This window comes from Neopsephotus bourkii, unplaced genomic scaffold (genome assembly GCF_033783945.1).
Source record: "Neopsephotus bourkii isolate Nb327-2 ecotype Australia unplaced genomic scaffold, CSIRO-AGI_Nbou_v1 NB_1542, whole genome shotgun sequence".
Lineage (NCBI taxonomy): Eukaryota > Metazoa > Chordata > Aves > Psittaciformes > Psittacidae > Neopsephotus > Neopsephotus bourkii.
The window spans coordinates 214,595-232,818 of NW_026902018.1; the positions used below are offsets into that span (position 1 = coordinate 214,595).

Sequence of the window (18,224 nt, forward strand, 5' to 3'; positions counted from 1 at the left end):
GGAGATCCCAGGACCAACATCATGTCCAGAGGGGTTTCCTATCTGCTCCTCCTCCCCCTCTTCATGTCTTTACTATCAAACCTTTTCCTGCTTGTTTGTGCCTGTCCGTGTGGCCAAAAACGCCCTCCCAGCCTCTTTATCACTCCCCATTGGCGCACAGAGAGCAGATCAGCTCAGCTTCCAGGAGCAGAGACCTTCTCTGTCCTGGCCTCCTCCTCCATAGGGGCATTCCTGAGCCTCTGCCTTCCTCTCACCTCCCAGTGCCTGTGTGTGATGGCAGCTCCCTGGTGCACAGAGAGAAGCAGCCTTGCCCCTTCCTTCCTGCCTGTTGTCCTGATAAGGTCCCTCCACTGCCTGCACACAGATCACCTCCATCCCCAGGCCACCCTGCACTTACACCTTAGGTTACAGTACAGAAGGCAGTTGGGTTTGATTTCACAGCGTCAGGTTGTCCTCCATCTGTTTTAATTACAGAACAACTTCTTACATTCTGGGGCCATGATGGAGTCCTATGCATTCATCTTGACTGTAAGCTCCTACGGAGCCATCCAGAGACACTGCCACTGAAAGCGTTTTGCCCCACGAAGTCTTAATGGAGACACTAAACTGGTTGAACTCACCAGGGCGGCGGGTGAAGGACCCAGCACCCTCCTTGGGGTCTCTCTCAGCCATCACAAAACTCCAAGGCTCCTTGCTTCCTCGCAAGATCCTGGCTTCCTTGCCTCCCTACGAAACCGAAAGTGCCAGCTGACCTCAGGGCTGACCAAAGCAGCGTCATGCCTTGGCTGAGCCCTCCTCCTCCCGCTGCACCTCACTGCCTCCCTGCCTGCACTGGCTTTCCCCCCTGGGCTGCTCTGTTCATGCGACCTCTCCCTCATTACCTTCCCTTTCCCCTGCTCCCCCACCAGCTCCTCCTCTGGGATTTCCTTTCGTGGGAAGGGCAGCGGTAAAGCATTTTCCCAAGGGAATGGTGCAGCAGAGGCCTTCACCCAGCCTGGAAAGCAGGTCTGCAGATGCCAGAGGGTCCCCCACTGTTATCAGGTCACCCCAACACCTGCCCTTCCTCCCAGCCCTCCCTTTTCTGCCAGTCCTGGGTGTGCCTGGGCTCTGCCTGCCCCAGCCCGTGCTGTCCCTGAGGCAGTGGGCTGTGTGTGAGGGGGTAACGGTGCAGGGCTGCACCTCTGCGGACCTGGCAGAGAAACCCAGGGGCAGGGCAGTGCCAGTGGCATCCAGAGCTCCCTCTGCCCTGGCAAAGGGGGAACAAGGGCTTTTCAGTGACAGATGCTGTGGTCCTGACAGTGCCCAGTGTGGGAGTGGTGGAGTCAGTGCCTAGAGCCTAAGGTTGCACTGCAAGAGAGTGGTAACAGGGGTATGCACTGCCCAGTAGCTCTGTATTTATCGAGGAATCCCAGCCTGGTTTGGGTTGAAGGGACCTTAAAGCTCCTCCAGCTCCAACCCCTGCCACGAGCAGGGACCCCTTCCACTGGAGCAGCTTGCTCCAAGCCCCTGTGTCCAGCCTGGCCTTGAGCACTGCCAGGGATGGGGCAGCCACAGCTTCTCTGGGCACCCTGTGCCAGCGCCTCAGCACCCTCACAGGGAAGAGCTTCTGCCTAAGAGCTCAGCTCAGTCTCCCCTCTGGCAGGTTCAAGCCATTCCCCTTGTCCTGTCCCTACAGGCCCTTGTCCCAAGCCCCTCTCCAGGTTTCCTGCAGTCCCTTTAGGCACTGGAGCTGCTCTAAGGTCTCCCCTTCAGGAGCCTTCTCTTCTCCAGGCTGACCCAGCCCAGCTCTCTCAGCCTGGCTCCAGAGCAGGAAACCTCTTGCTCTGCTGCTTGTGCATGTGCTCAGTGCTCCACAGTCCCTCTTGCAACGCCATGGAGGCACATGGAGTGCCCGTGTCCACAGGCTCCATCCATGGATAGTGCTTTTTACCCTCAGTGAACATCACAGCTGAACAGCCCAGTTAGGCCTCTTGCTTATTTGGAGCAGTGAGCAAGTAACTAAAGCTGTGCATCAGAGGGCAGTGACCCGCCTGGACAACCTCAAGGAGTCATATCATCAGGGTGTCAGACAGCAGTGACATAAGACAATCTGTAGCCAGGTGAGACAAAACCTTTCTCTGTATCCAGAGTGGTCTCAAAGTCATGGAGAAGAAGGAAAAGGCACACAGGGGTCATAGAATGGTTCATGTCAGACGGGACATTAAAGCTCATCCAGTCCCAACCGCCTGCCACGGACAGGGACAGCTTCCACTAGAGCAGCTTGCTCCGAGCCCCGTCCAGCCTGGCCTTGAGCACTTTCAGGTTGTAAGATCTGGAATGCTAACGCTCGTGCAGACGGGGTATGCCGGGACAAGAAAACAGTTTACCGGGAGGGCAGTGATGCGCCAGGCAGCCAGGAGCGGGAGGAGATCGCTGTGTCCGAGGGGCACCGCAGACACGGGGAGTCGGGAAGCAAACGGAACACGCGGTGCGGGACGGGCCGGACGCGGGTGTTCCCCACGCTGCTCGGTGAGAGCATCCCGTGCGCTGGGAGCCGGGCCAGCGGGAACCGCGAGCCACGGGACCGGAGCCGGTGCCGTGTCCCGGGCGGAGGCCCCGCCCCGCCCCGCCCCGGCCCGCCCCGGGGGCGGCCGCGCTCCCGTCCGCCGCACCGGCCCCGGCCTCGCCGCTGCTGCCCGGGTAAGAGCCGGGGGCGGTGGAATGCTTGGTGGGGAAAATCGTGGTGCGGGGCCGCTGCCGCATCCGCACGTCCGGTCCGGTGGGGAGGGGGAGCGGGCGGTGGGAGCCGGGATACCGGGGGGTGGCGGGGTCTGCACCGCACCCGGAGGCTGCTCTGCGGGGCCGGGGCTGGGGCATGGGCGGCCGGCGGCACCGCAGCCGTGCGGCTGAGCCGATGATGTTCGCATTTCTCGAGATGCAGCAAGGGCTTAAGGCATCAGTGCAGAAACGAGCGGTCTGCGATGGGTGTCGGGGACAAGCCGCGGATCCCCCGAGCACCGGGTTTGGGGTCTTGCCCCCTCCCCAGCGTGTTCTCCAAGCTTGCTTGTCGCTGATCTGGGGGCTGTGGTTCCGTCTGAGCAAAAAGAGCCCGGGTGTCACAGCAGCGCTGGGGCACTGGCAGGATGCTACTTGCAGGTGCCTTGCTCGAGTAGCGGGGAAACGGCATTAGCAGAAGTGTGGGTGATGGCATGGTCTCCTTTGAGAGGGAACATCCAGTTCTCAGTGCTTTGGATGGAAGCTGGAATTTGGTGGTGTGTCTTAGCTGTTAGTCTTGGAAAACACTGCCACGATAAAGTCCTCTTGCACTGCTTGCAGCTTCTTGTAGGAGCACGGGTTTTTCTTGTGCAATCCTGAACGGGCGGCAATAGCGGCGAGAGGACTCTGCTGCCTGGAACAGATGGAGCATTAAAACTCCTCTGTGTTGTGAAGTGGTTTGATTTTTTCATTAGGCAGTCTACACCTGGGCAGCATGTTCAGCCTTTGCACTTTCTGCTGGCATCCCTTTGAGATCTGAACGAAATCCCATGTTTAATTACTTCCAATCCAGCTTGCAGAGGATGTGTTTGGAGGGGTGGCAATGACAGCGCTGCTGAATGAGCCTTTAACCTGGAGCTTAGAAAGTGCTGAATCAGCAGCCAGTAAAATAATTGTGGTTAACTGTAGTCTGTCACAGTGCTCCCGCTGCACTGCTCTGGAGCTGGCAGGGCACGGTGAACGGCAGCTTCAGGACTCCCTGTGCTGCTGCTGACACAAACTGCCGGTGACAAGGAGACAAGGTGAAGTGTGCCAGGACGTGGGCATCCGTGGGGCTGTGAGGCAGTCCTGGCACTTTGCAGCATGAGTTTTGCTTCTGTTCCTTGGGGCAAATTACCTGGGAAAGCCAAACCCATCTTCACTGCAGGGCGGTGCAAAGCAGCTCTCGGTGCCCACCAGGATGCAGCTGGAGAGGTGAAGGTTCAGTGGGAAGGGCTGTGCTGAGGAGGCGGCAGGGGCTGGGGGCCCTGAGGTGGCACGGTGGTGCAGGGACATGAGGGGAAGGAGGTGACCAATGGGGCTCTGCTGGTGCTGGGGGTCAGCAACTGGGGAACCCCTGGAGCAGAGTCAGGACTGGTATGGAAATGGCACGAGACTGGGAGCATGAGAGTTGGGCGGAGGGAGGGAACTGGCTGGAGAGATGTGCAAGGGAAAGAAAGGGGGTGTAGAGCTGCAGAGCTCAAGGGGAGGTTGGGCTGCCAGGAGGAGGAGAGAAGGGAGAAGGGCGTTCCAGGGCACCAGCCCCCTTGATTTTGGCTCATGTGCTGCGCAGGCAGGGTATGGACAGCAGTGCACAGCATGTCCCTGCGAGCAGCATGACCGTGTCCAGTGTGCAAAATCCTCGAGGTGGAGGGACCAGAGGCGGTCACACTAATGAGGATGTTTGCCCATGTCTGTGCAGGTGCCAGGCTGGGGTGCTGTGGGAGCCTTGGGTTCATCCTTCGTAGTGCAATTCCTGAACAGAATGGATAGATTCAGGATGGAGACAGTCTGTTTTCATCGCCAAATGATTTTACAATACAAATTCTCCCTGCCCTGAACCCATCGTCCCCCATCACGTTCTTGTGTGACTTGATTGCCTTCCCACCGGCTTTTCTCGTGGCAGGCAAAGCCTGTGCCCCTCCCTGGTGTCAGAGCCGGGCTGCTGCGCGCTGCCTGGATAACAGAGCACACAGCACGCTCCATGGGGCGCTATGCTCCGGCCGTGCTGAGTCCCACAGCCAGAGAGACCTGCTTTCCTTGGCACCAGAGCCCCTCCTGTCCCGGGGATGAGGCGGTTTGACTCTGCTGAGCCAGTCCTTGCTCCTGAGGCTGAACTGCGGAGTTTCTCTTCCTGGCTGTGGGCTGTGGCAGCTTGGCCATGCCCTTAGTGTCAGAGCTCAGGGGGGATGGACCCCTGCATGGGCAGAGGGAGGCTGTGGGCAGCTCGGGGGGTCAGCAGGGCTTTGTGTCAGCAAGCGACCGTGGTTGTCGATGGAGTTGCTCTCTGCAGGACTGTGGAGGCAGCACAGAGAGCTGTGGAGCAGCCCTTCCGTGTGCCCACAGGTAGGCATGCTGGCCAGTGGGGCTGCACCCTTGGGATACTTAGATACTTTTATTAGTGTCTCTGCCCACAGAGCAGCAGAAACTGCTGAGAATTGCTGAGGAGGTGGAAGTAAGAAGCATCACTGATGGCTGGAGGTGTCCCACTGAGCAGAGATGGAGGAGAAGTGGGGCATGAAGCTGTGCACGGGGGGGGGCGAGGTGAAACAGGAGCTGACCTTGAGGATGTGATGGAGGAGGATGATCTGGGTGTACTTTTCAGGGATGAGGTCAATGGACGCCCGGGAGGGTGGTGGTGACCCCCTGCAGAGCTCCAGCAGTCACAGTGCGAGTCCAAATCCCCAGAGCAGGAAGAGAAATGGGCAGCCCTTGTCTTAGGAGGGCACCAGGCGTGTGAGCCTGGTGTGTGGTGGGTCAGGGTGGGCCCGAACGCGGCTGGGATGGAGCCACAGAGGGTGATGGTCGGGCTGGGAGACGGGGTCTACTGCTCGGTGCCACCGCATGGGGTGAGGAGTGGGAAATGGGGACCCTGGATTGCTGTGAGGTTCAGGACCTGATGGGCAGCGGCTGTGCCCTGTACCCGAGGCACAGCACCTGGGCTGCTCTCAGGACGGGCTGGTGTCTGAAGCAGGTCTGTGCTGGGGCTGCTCCCCACTCCCCGCTGGGCCTCGCGTTAAAGACAATATTTGCACGTATGAGAAGTGGCAGGGAGGCAACGCTGCGGCAGAGGGGACGCTCTGGGGTCAGGGGTAGTTATTGGACACAGCGGGGACCAGAGCCGGGGCAGCTCTGCCCTGCAAGTACAGAGAGTACCAGCAGATGCTCTGAGCCTCCATCCGTGCTCTCCTCCTGTGCTCTGCTTTGGGGTTGCAGCCTGCAGGGCTGGGTACCACTGGCTGGCAAAGGCACAGTCCTCGCTCTGCAGAGCAGGCAAGGCTGTTTGTTTGCACACAAGCAAGTTTTCCAGGAGATGGGGAGCTACCTTGTGTCCTCTGGTGTGCATGGCATCGTATGCTGGTAGGGGAGGAACCCAGGGTCAGGGGGCCATGTGTGGCCTGTGTCCAGGCTTGTAGATAGCATAGAATCGTAGAATCCCAGCCTGAGTTGTGTAGGAAGGGACCTTAAAGCTCATCCGTTTCCAATCCCCTGCCACGGGCAGGGACACCTTCCACTAGAGCAGCTTGCTCCAAGCTCTGTCCAACCTGGATAGTTTTGCTTTCTTGTCTTTGAAGATCAGTTCTGTCCAGAATGAAGCGTTCAGGTGGCAAACAAGCCATGTGTGACAACGGGAGAGAACCTCTCACCTGAGTGTGGTAGAAAAAGACATTACTGATGGACATCAAAGGCCTTTCTAAGACTCCAGGTGTCCATTGGATGCTATCCCTGAGTACAGACACCTGCATTGACTTCATTCTCCCAGCCCCAGGGCCTTCTCTCAGACCTGGGTATACTGTGGCAGCTGGTGAGATGCACGTGTGCAGAGCACAGGGTGTTGGTGAGTCCCATTTTAGGTGTCCTTACACTGAGCAGGAAAGAAATGACTCGTGTTGTGATATAGACTCTTCAGAGACATCCACGAAGGATGTCCTGAGAGGAAAGTGCCGAGTTCTGCGAATGGTGGTAACATCACTGTGAGTCCAAAAATTATCTGCAGTAACAGATAATGCTTCTGCAGGTCAAAGTTCTGGAGCAGAAGCAGGCACATTTGCAGGCAATAGAGCTAAGATACAGTAAAGAGATAATTTTATTGTATGCAGGAGCAGTTATAAACCAGCAGCTCCTTTTGAAGATGGAGCTGTGGGACATTGCCTGGGGTGACCTCCCTACAAATCACTGAAAACTAGAAAAACAAAGCTGCCACAGGGAGGGAAGGTGGAGACATCACAGGCACAGCGGGAGCCCTGGTCCTGCAGGAGCAGCGGGACATCGCTGGCCAGAAATGGCCCCAGGAGTCTGGCCAGGGCCCATGCTCAGGGCTGCAGAGGGAGGTGAAACCCCCCTTTTGTCCAACAAAAACAACAGGGAACTTGTGCTGAGCAAGAGGAGAAGGGACAGGAAGAGCCCTCCCTGCTGCTCCCTCTGGTCCACCCGGGGCTGACCTGGCCAGGACCAGGCAAGGGGCAGCTCGGGTCAGGATGATGCCTGTGAAAAGGGAAGGTGCTCAGCGAGGGGATCTGGAGGAGCCAGGAGAGGCCACAGCGGTGTCCGTGTGCACCAGCACCCCTTCCACAGCACGGGAATCACGGCTGTTCACTCCCCAAGCAGCGCTCTGTGCTCCCCGTGGAGCGGTCTCTGGCTGACATCCCCAGCTGGAGCAAGCTTGGGTGGCACACTGAGGGGTGCCCGTGTCCCTGTGCTCGGACGGGTGTGAGGCTTCCAGGCAGGGAGCCAGGAACAGCCACGGCAGCAGAACAGATGCTGACCGTGAGGTGGTGTAGCTGGATGGGATGGATGGAGCTCGGTGACCAGGTGATGAAATGACAGTGTTTCAGTAGACACAGACTGGTGGGCAGGGGGAAAATATTACTTCTATCTGCAGTGTACAGTGTACTTACAGACACTAGCACTTGGGAGGGATTTCAGAGTCACAGCAGATGTACATACCTTGCCTGCAGTAAAAACTTGTTGCAGAGTTGCAGCTTTACTGCTGTGCAGTGAAGTGCTTGGGGTTAGTAGCACTGGATTGGTTTCCACCTTTTTCCTGTTGGATTCTTTTTCATCTTTCTCGTGTCTGGGAGCAGGGTGGTTTCTCTGGATCTGTGCTCTTGGGCAGTGCTCTCTGTGGGTGATGCTGGAGTCCTCTTTTGCAGACAGCCTGTTGCAGGGCTGATTCCCCATTCATGAGGGAGTTTTTAGAGTATGTTCCTCAGCACCACAAGAATAACCTCATGTTTTTGATACCTGCCTTCTTGTTGCCCTCTTGGAGCAGGTGCTGAAGCTGTTCCTGTGCAGCTGTGAAGCACAAAGTCCTGTTTTGCTCAGGGAACAGATTATGAACTGGTTTACTGAGGCATGGACATCAGCTCCCTGACTTTGTATAGGTCAGTGCATTACCCTTTAAGAGCTAGAAAGGCTCTACAGATGATCGTGGGCTCAGTTACATGGTGTTGTATATGAGCTTATTTCCCTTCCCTAACATAGAGGAGATTTTGCCATGAGTCCTGCAGGATCCAGCTCCAGATCCGTACCTCTGGATGCTGCTAGCAGAGGCATGGTCCCATTGTGTTTCATGCTGGTCTGGCAGGGCAGGCTGATGCCTTCTTGCAACCAGCTGGGTCTTGGGTGACTTTCTGAAGCATCTCTGCTAGCTGGGACTGAGGCTGTGGGCAGCCCGATGGATCCTTCTCTGTTAGCATCAGCTGGAACCCTACAAAAACCGTTTTGCTTTTGCCTGGTTAACTCCAGGAATGAAGGAGGGGCCCCTAGAGATGCACCGTGCTCTGCTCTAGGAGGTTGGGGGTGCCTTAGTCAGCCTGAGCACAGTTTATGTCTCCAAAGGGCCCAGGGCATCAGTGGGGAAATCAGGAGTTGTGATGCAAGCCTGGGGGGATGGCTGCAGATTGCTGTCCTTAAGGTGAAACAAAGCAAAGGCATCTCAGATGAATGGCTGACACTTAGGAACAGGACATCCCCCCAGAGTCCCTCTAAAACCAGCCAGACCAGTTGGAAATCAGTCCCAGGGCTATCAGATCACATCAATATCTCTGGTGGGGCACATCTGGGAGTCACTCTTGTGTTATCCATCCCATCTGGCAGATTGGGGTGGATGGGTGCGTGTCCCCTCTGTGCTCTCCCACGTGTGCAGCATCCCAAGGGCTTGCTCCAGTGCTGCCTGGGCAAATGGATAACCCTGTCCTGCTGGCTCGGTGTCTACTTTCTGCTGCAGGAAACCCGCAGCAAGCGGCTGCTCCGGGGGAACTGGGCTATGGCAGACCTCGGTGTAGGATCTGTGCAGGTGACAGGATCTTCATTTCAGCTTTCTCTTTGCTCTCCTGTTCATGGCTCACGTTCTGCTCACAGCAGCATCTTACTTTGGTGTGAACTCACTTAAGTGCAGCTTTACTTTCCCTTCTGGATTGATGCTGGGGATGTTCTGGATTCCTCCCTGCCCCCCCCCATCTCATCACAATCACTGGCTCCTCTTTGACACCCACCTCCTCCCTCCCGTTTTGCCAACCTTTTCATGCCATTTTATTCTATGTTTTACACTAATTTATTGTCCTGTCTCACTGATACATTAATGGCTTGAGTCTCTCTTTCTCTGGTTCAAAGCCCTTTTTTCCTTTTTTCCTGCTAATTTTGGTACAGCACTTACTGCCTGTGACTGCTCAGTTTTTCTCTGGTGCTCCCAAAACTTCCTCTGTGTTTATGTACCTTCTTACATGGCATTTTCTTGCGCTTGCATAAATACTGGTGTGCTGCTTCCCTTGGATGCTGCTGCTCTTGCGAGAAGGGGTCTTGGCTCTTCCCTGCTCTATTTCATGTTCCCCCTTTTGCAAATGAGCTCGTTTGGTGGCTCCCAACACATTTCATCACTCTGTAGTCTGTAGGCAAGCTTGTGTGGGCTTTGTCCTGGTTTTGTCCTGGCACTCCTCAGTGTCTGCTTTGCCCGGCACACAGGGCACCCATCTCGTTCTTCTGTAGCCTGCATTACTTACTCAGCATGCGTCAGGTTTGAAGGTGCTCCTGCAATGCACCGAGGACGTGGTGGAGCTCACACCATGCATGGAGTCTGAAGGTCTGTGGGAAGGGCTGTGTCTGTTTTAGAAAGATACAGCTGAAAACAAAGGGATGTGTCTGGGTATTTTGAGTTGGTGTTTAAGGAAAGGGGAGAAATCCCAGTGCTTGGTGCTGCCTCCTGGCACTGCTGTGTCATCTTCTCGCTGCAGAGATCTTGAACACACACTTCACCCGGGTTAAAATATCCTCTGGGAACGTTTCTAACTTCCTGCCCAGATCAGAAAGCTTCGTGGGAAATACATGGCGAGCTCAGAGCAAACCAGTGCAAGTGCAGGTGTGAATGGGCAAAACGAATTAAATGTTCTGTTTTATTGCCAGTTGTGTTGTGTGAATATTGCTGTTTTCAGGGAAGGAGTGTAATGGAAAAGGTTTGTCCTAATTCTTAGCCTTTGGGGGTTGGACTAGGTGCCCTTTGAAGGTCCCTTCCTACCCAAACCATTCAATGATTCCATGATTAGTCTGTGATTACCAGAGTGCACCATCAGTTAATGAGATAAATACAACTTGAAGGGGACTCTTTGCATGTGCCACTTAAACATCAAAAAATCTTATCTTAATAACACAAAAAATGGTGTTTTGGTGCAAAATGCCCTCATATTGAGCCCCCTTTCCCAAATAATTTGTTTCAAAGTGAATGAGTTTTCTGCAGGAATGAGCATTACTGGAAAGGACGAACTTGCAGCACTGGGCAATAAAGTAGATTTCTTTTTCCATCACCTACTAATGAAAGAAACAAACCTGACTAGAGATGCATTTATGGTTTAACCATTGTATTTGGGCTGTGACCTGCATGCTTAGAGATTTAATTCCCAAAGGCAGGGCTTTGGAAAGTGATTAAAGTCTGAATGTGCAGGATCGGAGGGGTTTTGGAACTTTAAACTTTGAAAGAATGGTTGAAGTTTTGAACTTGGCACCCAAATTCATTGCAACTCCAGCACGACAACCCCAGCGTCACATCTTCCCCCGTCACTCGTGTCATCAGGGTGCCTGGGGCTCCGTGTGACTTGCCCCTGTGCTCCATCACCTGTGGCGCTGGCTTGAGTTCTGCTCCCTTCTGCTGCCAGTGCTCATGGAGCTTTTCTGCCCGGTGCAGGTTGTGACCAGCGTGGAGCCCAGGCCGATGGGAGCAGTGAGCAGTGGTCTATCAGCCGAGATGTGCCTGCAGCCCTGCTGACCTGCCCGCTAACCCTGCCTCACCCAGCGCCATGGGAGGATGCTTCTCCAAACCCAAACCAGGTGACTGCTTCCAGCCCATGGGGAGAAGTAGGTCAGAGGCAGCCGCTGCTCGGGGGAATGTTAATTCTTCGCTCCTGCAGGGAGGATTACCAGCCCCTTAATCCCCACACATTCCTCCACACTCTGGCTCCTGCAGGAAGCTGTGCTGAGGCTGCAGAGGTGCTGGGGGGTGCTGGGGGTGGGTTGCACCCTCCACCCCCTGCTAGGTCTTCCCTATCCCGTCTCCTCATGCCCCCACTACCCTCACTGCTTCTGCCCCCTCATGCCCCAGGGTGAATTTGTCTGTCCCCATATGGTCCTCATACGTGGCTCCAGCACCTTCCTTACTACCCCAGCTTTGGCATTCACTGGGCAGCCCTTAGTTTTGTTCCTGCTGGAAGAAAATGACCAGGGAAGGAGCAGGACCACCTCAATCCCACCAACCAGGCCAGATCCTGAGGCTGCTCCTCTCTCTGGATTTCCCATGAGTGTGGTGCCCTCGCACTCTCCTTTACCAGTGATGCTGTGACACAGTTTGGTCAAATGGATAATTTTGGGTAATTCTGACTGAAAGAACAGAGACTGAGCTGAGCTCTTAGGCAGAAGCTCTTCCCTGTGAGGGTGCTGAGGCGCTGGCACAGGGTGCCCAGAGAAGCTGTGGCTGCCCCATCCCTGGCAGTGTTCAAGGCCAGGGTGGACACAGGCCAAGCTCATCATACCCAGCAGCACCCACATCACCCCAGTGCTGGTCCCTTGAAATGGATGCTGATGCAGTCGGTGTTACCAAAGCTCCCTACAAGGAGAGCTCTCATCCTGCAGCTTGTTTTGGCCACCTAAGAGGGAGCTGAAGGACGACCTTGTCCTTGTTATGTGCTTGTGCCCAAGTGCGAGGGGAATCACTCAGCACCCACAATAATGAGGTGGTTTTCTGCCCTAGACCTGCACTGTGATGACTGTGGATCACTGCAGAGCCAAGGTAACAGCATCAGACACTGTGAGCTCTTAAGTTTTCTTTTGTGAAAACCCTCACTGGCTATAGCCTTCCTTGAAAGGTTTAAGGAGTGAAAATGCCCCCGGGAATAAATGCCTTTGTTGACTAAACTTGTGACACACTCTGCTGGCAGCTCCACTTTATTCCACGTACCATCAGCAAAGTTGTGTTTAGTCTTGGGGCATGGGAGGGATAACAGCGCTCTGCAGGCACAGTTCCTGAAGGGCAGATTTTCACAGAGCGCTGTATTTTCATAGCAGGGCTGAGTGACGGAAAATGCCACCCTGCAATGTAAGGCTTTCTCTGCAGCTCTGCTTTTCATTAGCAGACTTCAAAGGCTTTTGAGAAGCCTTTCCCCAGCCCCGGTTAGCACACCGCTGCCTGCGGAGCCCCATCCCGCGGGTTATACAAGCAGTGGGGTAAACATGCGTTTGCAGATGCTGATTGTTCTGGCAAAGAGGTTTCACAGCTTTCAGTGCTGGTTGTCTGTCCCCTGCCCCACCAGAGCAGAGCAGTGGGCTTCCCACTATCTGAAAACCCACCTACCCCCTGCATGCAGGGGCTGTTTTCTCCACCAGCGCTGTCGCGACATGAAGGGACTATTTCAGATGCAGCCTGAAGTCATACGAATTTATTTAGATGCTTTTGAAATATGTACAGGAGGTCCTTGTCTGTTCTCTCTTTTTATACCTGAGAGAGACCCGCGGTCCCCTCCCTGGGCATCCTCAGTGCATCTCGAGATAACCTTGACACTGCACGCACGTTGCTGAGTGCCAGGAAGAGCTCTTGATGAGCACATCACAAGTACCAGAGCCTTGGGGCTGGAGCCCTGCAACAGTAAATAGCTGTGCTGGCTGTACTGGAGACCAGTGCTGAAGTGCTGCAGCAGCGCCTGAGCCCGTCCTGGCGCTGAAGTGTTTAATTATATTCATTATATTCAAGTATTTATCATATTCAGGCAGTGACGTCACCTGCTGCTCCCTCCGGTGCTGCAGAGCCCTGTGCAGCCGGATCCTCTGCCGCAGGCCCCGCTCTCCGGCTCTGCATCAGTTTTGCCCTGCTTTTCCCCGTGTGAGCGTGGTGCATCCGCAGCAGCTGCCAGCTGGCAGCCTGTGTGGGACCCAGCGCCTGCTCCAGGGAGGCAGCCAGCTCCGGGTGAGAGCGAAGGGACCTGTGGCGGGGCTGCAGGGGCTGCCTGCTGGGAGCTGCAGCAGCACCATCACTGCACTGGCCATGGGAGAGCAGCTTCCAAACCCTTTGCACTCTGCTGGGCTCAGCTCGTGATGGGAGGGCAGCTCTGGCATGGCACAGCGTGTCTGAGGGGTGCTTCATCCTCCCACAGAGGGGCCTTTGGCTCTGAGCAGGGGATGCGTCCCCTTCACAGGGATGCTGCCCGCTGCTGGAGGGGATGCTTTGCTCCGAGGTGCCCCCAGGTTTGGCTGGCAAGCCCTACCTCCTGTTTTTTGGGAGTGTGGCATGTGCTGAACGGGGCATCTGGAAGAGGAAGGTAGACCTGGGCATGTCTGACATAGTTGCTTTGTTGATAGCTCTGCTATTGTTAATAGAAATGGTTGGGAGTCTCTTTGAGACCACCTGAAGTTGTTGTCATTGAGGTTTGCAGTTCAGAGGCAGCATGGTTGAGCCTGGGGGGTGCCTGGAGAGCTCAGTTCGGGGGGGGGACTGTGAGCCCCCAGACCTGTCCCATGCTGGTGTGTTTACTCTGTGTTGACTGTGGGAAGATGTCATGGTTTAAGCCCAGCAACCTGGAGCAAGCTGCTCCAGTGGAAGGTGTCCCTGCCAGTGGCAGTGGTTGGAACTGGATGAGCTTTAAGGTCCCTTCCAACCCAAACCAGTCTGAGGTTCTATGAAAAACAAGGGTAGCTGTTTTACTTCAGTGTACACCACCGAACAGGTTTCACAATGAAAGCATCCCTTACTGCGGACTAGGGGACCCAGGGGCAAGCAGGAACTGCCCCTGACCATCAGAAGGGACACAAGAGCCAGTGAGACCCCTGAGCCCCACCAGCCACCCTGTGTGCCGCCACCGGCAGTGATGGAGCAAGGCACAGCTGGGGGTGCCCCTTCGTGTCCTCTTGCCAGACAAGGATGTGCTGCCAGTCCCCCCATCCCCATGCAGTGGGGGGGAGCCCACACGCCCGTACCCCATTGCCTGGGGTGGGCTGGCTAAAGGAGCAGCAGAGGAAGCCAGTGATGAGCTCTCACATTATAAAGTCAAACTCATCACCTCAGCTCCCAGGGATTTCTTAGAACTAGAACCATTAACATTCACAATAAACCCAAGGGAGTTCTATAGAGAGCCAGGGGGTAAGTGCCAGAGACCGAGGAAACATCTCAAACAAACTGGAGGTTGCTGAGCTTTCCTCATCTTAGAAATGTCATGAACAGGAGAAGCTGTGCAGAAGATAAAAACTAAAGCTCACGACATAAACAGGTTAAGGAAAGGCAAAAGGAGGGAAGAACATGCCTCAGAAGAGCAAGGCAAGCCCTGCAGCAAGAGAAGGGTGCTGGGTCTTCCCAGCTTCCCCTGTTGCCTCACACTCTTAGTTTCAAGTCCCTTGAGAGGACAATGGAGGAAAAGGTCAAGGGGGAGGTTGATCCAAGTGCCAGACCCACCAGGGGCAGGATTAACCAGGGGGTGTGATGAACAGATCCAGTAAAGCCGTTTTCTGTGTATCCACACTGAACCAACAGACAATGTGAACCTCTGTTGCAGTGTGGCACCTGCAGGAGCTCCTGCAAATGTTCAAAAGTGCATTAAAAAACATCAAGATAAAATACTGCTGTGGGCAGATTGATTCTTGGAGCTCCACAGCAGCAGTGCAGCTCCAGCAGGTACCCAGCAAAGGGGCTGCCTTGGCATCACAGGATCGCAGCCTGGTTTGTGTTGGAAGGGGCCTTGAAGTTCATCCAGCTCCAACCCCTGCCACGGGCAGGGACACCTTCACTGGAGCAGCTTGCTCCAAGCCCCTGTGTCCAACCTGGCCTTGAGCACTGCCAGGGATGGGGCAGCCACAGCTTCTCTGTGCCAGCGCCTCACCAATGGATTTTCTCACTTGATGCTGAAGGTTCACTCCATGCTGCAAACCCCATGCAAAATGATTTTGGATATTCCTAGTGCCTTATTAAATGGTCTCCATCTCCTGAAGCATCTTTACCCACCACACAGTTCTGCCTTTCTCGTTCAGTTAGTGTCACCTACCAGCAATTCAAGGGTTTTCTGAAGTCTGAGCCCCATGCCTTGGTATGCCTCACATATAGCTGCCTGAAGCTGTTTTCCATGAAACAAGACAGGAACTGTGACTGAGGGCTGGGATAATCAAGCTGAGTTTGATACTAAATGTTCTGTCTTCCCAAGCAGACCAACAGAAAATATTCTGGTGTGTGTCAGCCCCTTTTGAAGCGCAGGGAAGGAGGGAGAATGGCCACAAACCTTTGGCTGCATTTCAATAAAGGTGTCTGTTTGCTCTTGCAGTTGAAGTAAAAATTGAAGTTGTGATACCTGAGAAGGAGAGAAGCAAGGAGGAGATGTCACCCAATGGGAAAGCCAGCCCCCTGATCTACAAAGTCAATGGGACTGCCCGGCATTATCATCTCGAGGAGCATCCCATTGCCAGCAACCCCTACCACAACCCAAAGGACGTGGTGGAAGCATCCGTGTGCCATGTGAAGGACCTGGAGAATGGACAGTAAGTGTCTATGTTCTTTACAGGTAGAACTGAGAGACCTTCTACCCCAGATTGAGCCCCATGTCTCGTTCTTCAGAGGTTTTAGAGATGATAACTTACCTTGGTAAAATAAGCTTCTTTTCTTCATCTTAAAAAAATGATGTCATGGACAAGCGACAACTTTTCTTTAAGCAGACAGTGCTGCTCCCTGCACGATCTGCACTGGGCCTCGCCTTCAAAAGATGGGGTGTTCTGTAGCAGCATTTCTCAGCAGGCTGACTGTAACATCCTTTCCAACTGAAACTGTTCAATGATTCAAAAAGCTCTGCTGGTCACAGGGATGGTGAGGAGGGAGCTGGCTGCAGCCTGGGAAAACCTACCTGGCTGCAGGTGGTTGTAGCAGGGAGCTCTGCAGCTCAAACTGCCACCGGTCTGGAAAGCAGGCTCACACTTCAGCTGTGTGTGCCCTCAGGTCCTGGAACACACCACCAAGTGCAGTGCGGGCTTGGACCATTTTCAGTTCAAGGTGACAACATCATTTTTCCGAGCGGGCTGAGTCTAGCTGAAAACAGAGGTGCTGCAAGAAGGTCCCGTAGCTCATGTAAGCAATGGGCCAGACCAAAGGAACCCCTCCTGACTCTGATAACTGGAGGGATTTTCCATCCTGGAAAACCTTCTCAATCCCTCCTCTCAAGGGGCATGCTGGGCAGTGGGTGCATAGGCACAGCAGCAATGTAGGGCACTGCACAAGTGTTTGGGCACCTCTATCTTGTGCTGGTGGAGTCTGCAAGCACTCAACATAGTCTTTCATGCCATCGTTTCTGTCTTTCTGGTACCAAGATGGTCTCAGCGTAACCATAAAAGATACTGGAGGACAAACTGGTGCTGCTGTGCCCAGGCAGCCTCCCAGCAGGCTCACTGCAGGGACATCAGTGAGCTACAGACAGAAGCCCCAGTGCTCCCTGTGAGCAAAGGTCCTTTGCAGACCAGAGATGAGTTTTAGCTGGTGTGGGGTGGAATGGGGCAACAGGGCAAATTCCCAGCTGTGTAAATAGCTCAGCAGGGAGCAGCGCAGCACAAATCATCCTCTGCAGTGAGGGTGGGATGAGGAGCTTGCAGGTGACTGTGTGCTGCCTTGAAGATACCAGGTCTTCTTTTCGACTCCCTCAGGTCACACAGGTCCTTGGGTAAGTTGTAAACTCTTTCACTTATCTTATCTATCTTCCCATAGAGTTATGGTTGTCATTTAACCACAGGGTTTATCTGAAGTACTGCACAGCTGAGGAATGCAGCAGGACTTGTACTGTTCTATTCCCCTTGTGCTGACCAAGGGACTTCCAAGTGCTGAATGTTCTACACAGGGAGGGAGCAGAGCTGCATTGCTCTGGAATGGGGCTGCCAATTTACTGGGACAAAACAGCTCCCAAGGGCAGGAGCTCTGCTGCTGTTCTCACCTGTGGTGGCAAGGACACCAGAGTTTGCTGTTACTCCAGTGGGACAGTTGGTGCAGGTGGAGCACAAAGACTTGCCCAGGGTGGGTTTGAAGGTTGTACAGGGTTCTGGTGCATTGGGCCCTGGTCTCTTCTCTATAGCTGTGAAGCAGAGAGCAGGACAAGTGTCTCTCTAGCCTGGGTGCAAGCGACAGGGCTCTGTTGGGATGTTACCCAAATAGGAATGAGCATGCAAAGTGAGTCCCATTCTTCTGAGATCCTCAGACCTGTAGTACATGACCAGTGTTGAGGGCTCAACCGTGGCCAATAGCTTTCCTAAGCACATGGGATTTGCTGTGTGCACAGTGATGTACTTGGTACACAAAATGCAACACGCCAGCCTTGCTGTAGAGATGGTGCGCTTCGAGCAACGGGAGCAACCAGGATTTCCAGATCAAGACCACGGGGGGACAGGCTTTCTGGCTGGAAGAGGGCAAGTTTCCAGGGAGGAGCGGCTCTGTGTTCCAGCTGCCTGCAGAGTGAGGGCTCTCTCCTTGTCTCCCGGCTTTCCTCCATGGTTAGCTGGAAGGCTCTGCCCCCAGCAGCACAGAGGCAAAGCCCCTCCAGGATGCAGAGATCTCCTCTGTAGAAACAGCAGCCGGAGGTAGTGAGGAGGGTACATGGAGGTGCCTGGAGTTCTGAGGAAAAGGTGACCCACCTTGGTGACCTGGGGTGTAGCCAGGCCCCAGCACAGCCCCATCGCCTGACCTGGATTTCAAGCCTGAAAAATGTTGTTTGCTCTGAGTGAGTGAACACCAGCCTGGCAGCTATACTGGGGTGAGGAGGGGAGGTGTCACCCTGGAACCAGTTTGGTTTCTTGCTCCCACTACGTGCTGGAAAGCTTTATTCTGACACCCTGCACTCGGGTGGAGACCTCAAGTCACTTCCTGAGCAACTGAGGTGGTGCTTTGGGCCACCGCCTGACATGGTGGTGGATGAAGAAGCTGCCCCTCAATGGCTCAGCTTGGATGTGCCCAGGCTGGGAGCAGCAGAGCCAGCTCCAAAGCTGGCTTGGTGATGGGGTGA

The 18,224-nt window shown here is 54.7% G+C and overlaps 1 protein-coding gene across 8 annotated transcripts in view; it reads left to right on the forward strand.

Annotated features, from left to right (window-relative positions):
- The first annotated feature begins 2,502 nt into the window (after nt 1–2,502).
- Nucleotides 2,503–18,224, forward strand: part of AIFM3 (apoptosis inducing factor mitochondria associated 3) — a 34,706-nt gene continuing 18,984 nt past the window's right edge. For 7 of the 8 annotated variants that reach the window (XR_009728021.1, XR_009728022.1, XM_061370446.1 and 4 more), the window contains exons 1-3: nt 2,503–2,679; nt 10,910–11,052; nt 15,516–15,729. Coding sequence is in view for 6 of the 8 variants with exons in the window: in XM_061370446.1 (XP_061226430.1) it covers nt 11,022–11,052; nt 15,516–15,729 (245 nt within the window). In the remaining 2 variants the exon portion in view is untranslated. Of the gene's footprint in view, nt 2,680–3,508; nt 3,949–10,909; nt 11,053–15,515; nt 15,730–18,224 lie in introns of those variants that run through there. The other variant, XM_061370447.1, reaches the window with a different exon arrangement.